The 9762-nt window shown below is 35.7% G+C and overlaps 1 protein-coding gene across 1 annotated transcript; it reads left to right on the top strand.

Annotated features, from left to right (window-relative positions):
- The first annotated feature begins 4907 nt into the window (after window positions 1-4907).
- On the top strand, window positions 4908-9490 carry LOC135084475 (BUD13 homolog). Its single transcript, XM_063979260.1, has 5 exons — window positions 4908-5119; window positions 6159-6349; window positions 6804-6897; window positions 7475-7659; window positions 8617-9490. Exons 1-5 carry the CDS (start codon window positions 5019-5021, stop codon window positions 8787-8789), a joined length of 744 nt encoding a protein of 247 aa, XP_063835330.1. The 5' UTR covers window positions 4908-5018; the 3' UTR covers window positions 8790-9490.
- Window positions 9491-9762: the final 272 nt, after the last annotated feature.

Raw genomic sequence — 9762 nt, 5'->3', positions numbered from 1 at the left:
ATTTCGATACGTCAATTAGTTTCCAAGATATTGAATTTTAAAGGTGCGGGTGGCGGCCGGCCCGCCATTTAATGCGCGTGACGTCATTATACAGTGACTGGCTCAAATTTGTATGGGTGGAATCTTGCAAGCTGAATTATTAAGAGCCATTTCACAAAAATATTCCGCGCGAATTTAGGTAAAAGCTGTCAACGCAACGTCAAAAGAGTAAAAAGAACGCTGAAATGGACAAAAAAATCTTGAGCCGTGACCGTATTAAGACTTGATTTAAGTTATTAATTTTAAGGTAGAATGAGGTATTCAAACTTGATAAATTAATTTAACTTTTTAATAGAGTTTATTAAGTCTTTTATATTTCGATTCATAATGAAACACGAATAGGTATAATATGTAAAATATATATTAAGTACAAAATAAAGACAGTCACATAGTGAAAAAAATCTGCCCCCTTACAGCTCCATCATCGGACCCTGGATACGAAATATTCGTCAAGGCGAATCACACAAGCCCAAACTCCATAGGGTTCTATTGTTTTGTTACGGAGGTGGCCATTGCATCTCCTCCAGATCCATTTTCAGACAGAGCTAAGAAATAAATAAATAAATTTATTATTATTTGTAAACAAATAACTAAAATAATTCATTTTACTATCTTACTTCTTACTAGTCTTACTAATATTATAAATACGAAAGTTTGTGTGGATGTCTGGATGTTTGTTACACTTTCACGCAAAAACTACTGAACAGATTTTGATGAAACTTTACAGTACAGTACAGCAGTACTAGCAGTCTGTGTTCAACTATCACTCGGGTCGGACGTTCCTATCGCAAGAACTTTGGTTCACTCAGTTCCGATACGACTCTAGTGCTGTGTGTAATTATTTTCGTGAATACACTGAGTTTATTAATTTCTACGAGTGGATTTCATTTTGCCTGAGACCTACGCCATGAACCCTGAACCCTAAGACCCTGTCGCCAGCGACAGAGACGCTCATCCATCCCTGGCGTCGACCAGAATAACAATGTATAGGCTATAATTTATGACGATCTGTGACAAACTAAATTTCAAGCGGGTGAAGCCGCGGGCAATACTACATATTTCATACTAGCTTTTTGCCCGCGACTTCTTCTGCGATGAAGTGGAAAATGGTTCTAATAGAATTAAAATATTCTAAGAAAATTAATTTTGTTAAATGATTATATTTTTTGATATAAAATCTACAAATTATTATGTTTAAATATTTGAATACTTACAAAATTATGAGATCTTTCTAAAACAAAATTAAAACACTACACCTGCCGCAGATTTCTTTTTTGTTTTTCCTTTAGGTGCTAAAATCACCAGGCTATTGTGTGCGCATACTCTGGAGTATTCCACATACAACTGGTCGTCGGAGAAGCATTGATTTCCATTAAGTCTACTCGCGCTACCTTATGGCACTCCGCTAAAACTCGTGAGGGCGCCAACACTTGCTTTTGTATCGAAAATTACTATGAGCAGCTGCGCACGCGGTTGCCCGTTGCAGGCTCTATGCAACCACACTATTTTAAACCGTGGTCTCTAAGCATGAGATGGGAAACTGCACTCTCTTGAATTCTTTTGAATTTGATGGTGTTAGGGGAATCCTAGGAATGAATACAGACTTTCCAATGGAATCTCCTCATCAATATTGCGAAATTGCGAGTTGCAATGCAATGTTACGTTTTCACTTGTTATTTTATTGTAATCACACCTTGATTTTTCAAACACGTGTCAAAATAAAAAAAATAATTTAAATCAAAAGTACTAAGGAATATTTCATTGATATCAACTTAGAAACAAGCACAGATCACAGAAACTAAAGGGAAATGTGACAAGGGACAAATTGGAACATATTGCTTGTGAAAGCAATGATGACAGTAGCGACGTCATTATGTAAACAGTTTATATTGCTTGAATAGTACTAAAGATTATTCGGACGTTGAATACTGATACTGCAGTGGATAATGAGCACATAATTTGATTTCTTTGTGTGTGTGAATTTCTAATACGACACTGAGTTTCGAACTCAGCGCATTACTTAGCATCTCTCTATATTTCTATGGAACCAAGTTATCTCCAAAATAACATTCCACACCTTTTTAACCTAGTCGGGTAATAATTTTAATAAAATACGAAGCACGTCATCTATCAATAGGATATATGTATATTTTAGAAGTTAATAAATTATGCATAAAATATAAACACTTTAGAAGTTTAGTTAAATCGTAGAATTTCTGAAAAACAAGTACTAAAACCGTACTGAAAAAAAAAAGTATTAATAATATGTTATCTAATTTATTTATTAAACGTAGAATTTTATCAAAGATTTTGGACTATAGTTTTTGAAAATATTTTATAGCCTACATAGAAAAAAATTAGGTTTCTAAATTGTGAAAGAATTTTTTTTTGGAGCCTATTGCCTCCAAATAAACAAACAAACAATTAAATCTTTCCTCTTTTATTAGTATAGATTTAACAACAAAGCTTCCCTCTCGAAACAAAACGCTTCTTTTTCTTCTTCACGAAACAAAACTCAAAGCGGATAAATAAATAAACAAATCTTTGGACAATTTCACAGCGCCATCTAGTCCAAAAGTAGGCAACCAATATGCTTGTGTTAAGGGTGCTAGCATAATGGATATACTTTTTTATAATTTATTTATTAAATTAAATACATGGTACCTACTTATTATACATAGTTACACCCAGATCCGTCAAAGAAATTAAAATTCATCATTTCAATTTCTGCTCGGCCGGCCGACTCGAAACAGCCTCTCGGCATAGTATCAAATGTATTTGGTCGCCGTACAAATCACCGCTTCACGACACGAACGCACGTAAACGTCACGGCGGGAAAAATGACACAGGTCCTGCCTTGACGGGCGCTCGCGCCATACTAATCGATGTCGGCTTGCGCATTGTAATTTATACTGATATTCACATCAATATTTTGACAAAGTGGTTACTAATATTTAAACAATAACTGTAGAAATCAATTCTACAATGAATATTCTTTATTTTGGGATACTTTTATTGCAGTTATTGCTGTGTTTTTAAACCAAAAACCACGATCAAAATGTGACGTTAATTTTCAAATTTGCCATATTATTTTTAGATTTTACTCAATAATGGTAATGAAATTCAAGAATCTATTTCATTAATGGACTACAAGAATATATGTCCGATGATTACTATATATTTTTAAGCTTATTATACGAGCATAAATAATAGATACAGGACTTTGAAAATGAGTCTGCGGCAATTTTTCCGTAAAATGGTTGTGGGAGATGGGGCACTGTGAATTAAGCAAAAGAGTTTTAGTAAATCCGTTTCATTAATGGTCAACGCCAAGGATTGACCTATCTTTCGCAGTTATTAAATAATCTCTGGGTGTTGCTTAAGATAGTAATTCATGCTTCCAAAATCTTAGAAATTCGCACGAAAATGTAAAATGGCTCTTAAGACCCACTTCCGGACCACCGATAAAGCTGCGATTTCGCATACACATGTAATTTGGATGGCCATGCAATATTATGATGACATGGAGCTGATCTGATGATGGAGCTGGAAGGTTGCCATAGGAACTCCAAAATAAAATGACTTAAATCCATCGAGTTTGGGCTCGTTCGTTTTGTATTGATGAGTACTTTAATTCTATATAGTAATCAGGGTCTAATGATGGAGCTGGAAGGTAATTCGCAATAAAACGACACAATCGCATCAAGATTGGGTTTGGTTCAATTTTAATTTCTGTGATGGGTCTGGGTGTTAATATGTATAATAAGTTTGTATTTACAAAAAAAAATGTATTTATAGCCTGACCAGGAACATAAAAACCCTGGCATAGAGGCGCTTCAATTGCATTTGATAGTGCAACACTGAGTACAGTCGTACATGTGTTAAATTAATAGGCTAAATTTATGTATCAGGATTCAGGATTACGGGCTAATTTGATATTTTCATAAATGAACGAAAAATATTATTAAAGGTAACCTAGTTTAAATAAATTAAATGAAACCATCAATCGAGCTAGTAGGATTTATTTTATTATTCATCAATAAACAAATTCAGAACTTGAATATTCAACTGCAATGTCTGCTCATGAACGCTTCAAACTCGGTACTTCTTTCCCAATTCCATAAAATTCAAAACTTAGAAAGTGACAAAAAACTTCAAAATAGGTAGTTGAAACAGACTACAGCTAATTTTCATAGTGGACTGTACTATACGATAAACATGTCAGTCAATTTGACAACCTTTGTCGGAAACATTATTCAATGAAAATATTGTCCGAACCCTTAGTATTTCTCTTCGACAAATACATTAACACATCGTGAACCACTTTTCTTTCACGACTATAAAAATATTTTAGCAATTTAATTCACAAAATCAATTGCACACATTTAAAATAAAGTTGCAATAGACTGACATGCAAGGTGACATGTCAATGAAGTTTTCAGTTACTGTTGCCATTAAAAGAAATTAGTACCATTAGTTTTCCGCAACATGGCGAGGGTTTTTATGTTCCTGGTCAGGCTATAAGTATGTTTATATCCGTTTTCTAGTGAGCGGACACTGTGAATGTACGTCACGCGCGGTCACGTGACCGTCGGCGGGACTCGATATTTTAGCGAACTTTGAATGCCTATAAAATCATAACTACTGGGTATTTTTGAATGAAATAAAAACTAATGTATTTGTAAATGTAAAAGCCTAACTGTAACATAGGTTTCAAGTGATTTTGCATACCTAGTAACATTCTCAATTTAATTATCTGTAGTTAAGCTCAGGGGATATTCTAGAACTCAAAGCTGTAAACTCAAATTAAAATAAAAACTTTTTTATCTGTGCTTGCAACTGTCAATGTCAGTCACTCAGTGTCAGTGTCACTGTCATAAATAAACGCATGACGCTGTCAAATCAAGTAATTTGGTGCTGGTTGTTCGTGTTTCATTTTATGAAATTTAATTTATTTGAGTGATTTTTAACGTTTTAAAATGTCTACAACAATAGATCAAAAAGCCTATTTGCAGAAGTACTTAGGTAAACCATCGGGAGATAAGAAAAAGAAGAAGAAAAAGGCGCCAAAGGGCAAAGGGTTAGTTTCGTCGTTTCGTTCATTTATTTTGTTGAAACTTGCATTATTTATTAATAATTACCCCGAAATCAAGCTATTATCTAACCTAAAAAATCACAAAGACAATCTTTGCTAAACATAATAGCCAGCATCTAATATTTATGTACTATGCTATAGTCCGATTTTTAATTCGACAGAATTCTGACAGCTGTCATTTTTTGACAATTCAGATGTAATAAGCCTTTTTTGCTTTGAATTATTAATAAATAATATGAAATGAAATTTCATGAACTACAACTTACAAGAATGAACTATTGTTTGTTTTGTGAATTCAATGTACACTAATTATTATGTACATTTTAGAGATTAAATAGAAAAAAACGTGTTTTTAACACAGTAAAACAACATATTATCATAAAAGAAAATATGTATTGATCATCAATCATCATTATCGTCATCATAATCAACTTGGATTATAAAATTGGCATCTTGTTAAATTGAATATTTTATGAAGCTAAGATTTTATTAACAAAAGGATTTTCATAAAAAAGGTTTGTAACCCATGGATTATTGGCCAGGGAGTCCAGTAATAGAAAAATAATTTCCCAATTTTTTTTGTAACTTCAAAAATGTGATAATAAAAATTCAAATGACCATTTTGTAATGATCAGTACATTTTTAAGCCTTAGTTTTTCAAGTGAAACCTTAAATTCAAGAAAGGATTATTTTTTAATTTGTGAAAATGCTCTCCATTCTTAGTGGGAATGTTTCTATGTTAGCAACACTTCTGAAAAGTCAAAATTCCGTCGAATTAAAAATCAGAGTTTAGATAATTAGTTTTTCATCTTTGGATTCCTGTTCAAGGAATAAACAACGTCACTAATCGGTTAAACTCAGCATTGAATGCTCACTCTTCAAAATTAATTTATAGAAAAAATATTTTTATTGTACATTTAAAATTGTTTACTGTTGAAAAATAATTATCAAGTAACCTTGTTTATTGTATCGACTTCAAAAGGTTCAAAGACCTTTTTATTTATTTATTTCAGGTCTGTTACAGGAGAAATGACGATGATCCTCCACCGACGAATAAAAAAATGGAAAGAACTCTGGAAGGGAAGTTGGCTGGACTACAAGACGCTCGGCAGTTACGGAAAGAAAACGAATCGTTTAGGAGGAGAGAGGAGGATGCGTTCAAAAAGATGACAGATGACGTATCAGGAAGGAACGCTCAAGTTGTTTCTAGGAAAGGTAAATAAAACAAGATTATTTTTATTTTCATGCATGGGTGTACCCAACTTCTGGCCTAGGGGGGGAAAGCAAGTCAGATTTTTAGATCAGAGAGTTGGTCTATTCCACTTTGATCACCTGGCTTTGATTGAACTCCAAGCAACAATTTGGTGTCCTTTGATCACCCATTGTCCTTAGATCACCAATTTATTTATGGGTGATCAAAGGAAATTAAAATATTAATTAAACTGGAGTCCACTTTGTGATCCCCCAGGTCATCTTATCCATAGATGATCATGTAGTCCACTTTGATCACCTGGATGATCAAAGTGGAATAGACCAGATAGTTTGACTTTGTTCCTACAAAGCAACTGGGTATACCCATGTTTTCATGTTTTCCTATAAGTAATAATTTATTTTAATAATTAAATGCCTAATTTGTAATAATATTCATTATTTTTAATTTTCATTGCAGCCAAAAGAGAGACCTCAGAGGAAAGACAAAAGCTAAAAGAGAAAGCAGAGCGCCAAAAGTTCTTGGATGAAAAGTACAAGCAGTGGAGCAAAGGGTAAAAAAACTGTTTACTTTTTTATCAACTTTTCTCTTCTCCCTTAAGGTGATGTGATGTGTTTCCATGTTTGCCCAATCAGCTCTTGCTCTTAAGAAAGTAATTTATTTTGTGTTAGATTTATATTGGTTTCTTCTATGATCTATTAAGGATTTGCCACATTTTTACACCTTATTTTCCAATCAATGTCATTTTGTGTGTAAAAAAGTACACCTTTTTTCCAAACAATGTCTTTTTTACACCTTTTTTCCAAACAATGTCATTTTTACACCTTATTTTCCAATCAATGTCATTTTAACACCTTTTTTCTAAACAATGTCTTTTTTACACCTTTTTTCCAAACAATGTCTTTTTTACACCTTTTTTCCAAACAATGTCATTTTAACACCTTTTTTCCAAACAATGTCATTTTTACACCTTATTTTCCAATCAATGTCACTTTAACACCTTTTTTCCAAACAATGTCAGTTTAACATTTTTTTTTCCAAACAATGTCATTTTTACACCTTTTTTCCAAACAATGTCATTTTTACACCTTTTTTTCCAAACAATTTAATTTTTACACCTTTTTTTCCAGCCTGAAACAAATAGAAGCTGAGACTGCACGTCGCGAGGACTTCATCAAGGAAGCCGCGAAGCCTCTCGCGCGTATGAAGGGAGACAGAGACCTCGAGAGAAGTCTCAAGGAGATAGAGCGAGACGGAGACCCCATGCTCGCTTACATCAGGGACAAGAAGAGAGAGAGGGGAGATCTTGGACCAGGTAAATATGTTACAAAAATCTTTCTTCTTCTTCTTCTTGTCGTGTCGACAACAAACTACACAGTGTCTGCCCAAAACTCTGCTTCTACTAAAGCCTGGTCCTTGAGCACGTAGAATCCCGTCCAATGACCCCAAGCTACCCATCCTTATCGCTCGCGCGTAATTATATTGCTGTCGCGACTGTGCGACGCGCGCCCGCAGTGAGTGTGCGAGCGTGACAGCAACATAATTACGTGCGAGCGACAAGGATGGGCAGCTTGGGGTCATTGGACGGGATTCTACGTGCTCACGGACCAGGCTTTACAAGAGTGGCGTTGTCAGTAGCCTTAATTAAATCTTCCTGCGTGCAGTTGTTTGGGCACGCAGGACACATCATGTGCTTCGTCGACTACCACAAATCGTTCGAAGCCTAGACGCAGACCATCGATTTTTCGTCGGCCGATAGTTTAGTCGGGCAGTTGATCAGTATGGGCATGTATGGGAGTGCGCACATTACACCGATTCGATTTGGCCGATTCTTCATACAATTTAAAATCGGGCACAACTATCGGCCAACTAAAAATCGGTGGTCTGCACCTAGTCTAAAAGAGATACTGTAGATTTCATTATTTTAATGACAAGAGTGCATGGTATTTCCTTTCCTGTGACTGAGTTTCTTTATTCCTTTTTTCTCAACACTAGCCAGATGGCAAGGTTAGCAATATTGAAACGTCCCTGAAAAGGACCTTAACAGGAATTTAGTTTTCATAGGGGTCACTTAAAAATTAGGGATTGATAGTGAAAACAGGCATTAGTCTCCACTGTAGGAGTATGACCCTCTTTAATTTAGGAAATAGCGAATTTGGCCTAGAATCTTCACACTAGCCAGACGGGCTTGATGTTCACATACATATTTGTTAACGTTTCACCTTTTACAGTATCCATTTATTAACTTCTTCAAAATCAATTTTGTTCGCAGAAAAACCAACATATAAAGGTAGCTTCCCTCCAAACCGTTTCAACATCCGTCCAGGCTACCGCTGGGACGGCGTCGACCGCTCCAACGGCTACGAAAAGAAGTTCTTTGAAAACCAAAGCAAGAGGAAAGCTCAGGAAGAAGAAGCTTACAAATGGAGTACCGAAGACTTGTAATGATTCATCAGCAGGTCATTTAGTCTCCACTCCAGGAGCACGACCCTCTCTAATTTAGAAGCAAATGGAAAGCAAAGCTGAAGGGTCAATGGACAGGGCACATAGTACGCAGAACTGACGGCCGATGGGGCAGCAAGGTTCTGGAGTGGAGGCCGCGTACCGGAAAACGCAGCGTGGGACGTCCACCTACAAGGTGGACCGACATCATAAAGGTAGCAGGAAGGCGCTGGACGCGGGCCGCTACCAACCGAGCAACATGGAAAGCATTGGGGGAGGCCTATGTTCAGCAGTGGACGTCCTATGGCTGAGATATTGATGATGATGATGATGAAATGGAAGATAATGGCCTACACTCCCCACGATGACCAGACGCGGTGGAAAGGCCCGATGCTCACATTGTGATGATTTCCAAGATTCAAATATTTATTCTTTCATCACGTGAGTTTTTTTTTTTTTTTTTTTTTTAAAGATTATTAGTAATTTGTTATTACACAAATTACTAATACTCCCGTTAGCCCCTCGTACTAAGCTAAATATGCTTGTATAACGAGTGAGCTCACCACAATAGTCGAGCGGCGGCGGGGACCGAACCCGCGTTCCCCGGATCACGAGTCGGCCAGTCCGACCCCTTCACCGTTCGGCTATCGTGGCTTAATAATGAAATAGAGTAATTTTTTAATAATAAGAAAATTTTGTACAGATTCTCCTCTTTTATTTCATGTCCATGTATGATCCCCGTGAAAAAACTATCGACAAGTTATAGATTTTATTATTATTTAGTGTGTATTTGAAGCACACTGGTCTGGTTTCGCCAATGGCAAGTTTTAGAGCAAATAATTCTCTAAGGTTAAGATACGATAGACAGGTGAAGTAAAAAAAGCCTTAAAAAGTTTGGTATCGGTCGGTAGTTGGCCATAATCGATTTTGTTATAATTACCAAGGTCTATTAATAATCAGGTATATGAAATAAAAT

Source organism: Ostrinia nubilalis, chromosome 26 (genome assembly GCF_963855985.1).
Source record: "Ostrinia nubilalis chromosome 26, ilOstNubi1.1, whole genome shotgun sequence".
In the NCBI taxonomy this organism is placed as follows: Eukaryota; Metazoa; Arthropoda; class Insecta; order Lepidoptera; family Crambidae; genus Ostrinia; species Ostrinia nubilalis.
This window is presented reverse-complemented; position numbering and strand designations above follow the sequence as displayed.

Bases quoted from the DNA above. Each gene is read 5' to 3' on its own strand.
- LOC135084475 (XM_063979260.1), top strand. From the start codon at position 5,019: ATGTCTACAACAATAGATCAAAAAGCCTATTTGCAGAAGTACTTAGGT. The intron at 5,120-6,158 runs GTTAGTTTCGTC...GGTCTGTTACAG, and splicing joins AAGGCGCCAAAGGGCAAAGG to GAGAAATGACGATGATCCTC. The intron at 6,350-6,803 runs GTAAATAAAACA...TTTTCATTGCAG, and splicing joins TCAAGTTGTTTCTAGGAAAG to CCAAAAGAGAGACCTCAGAG.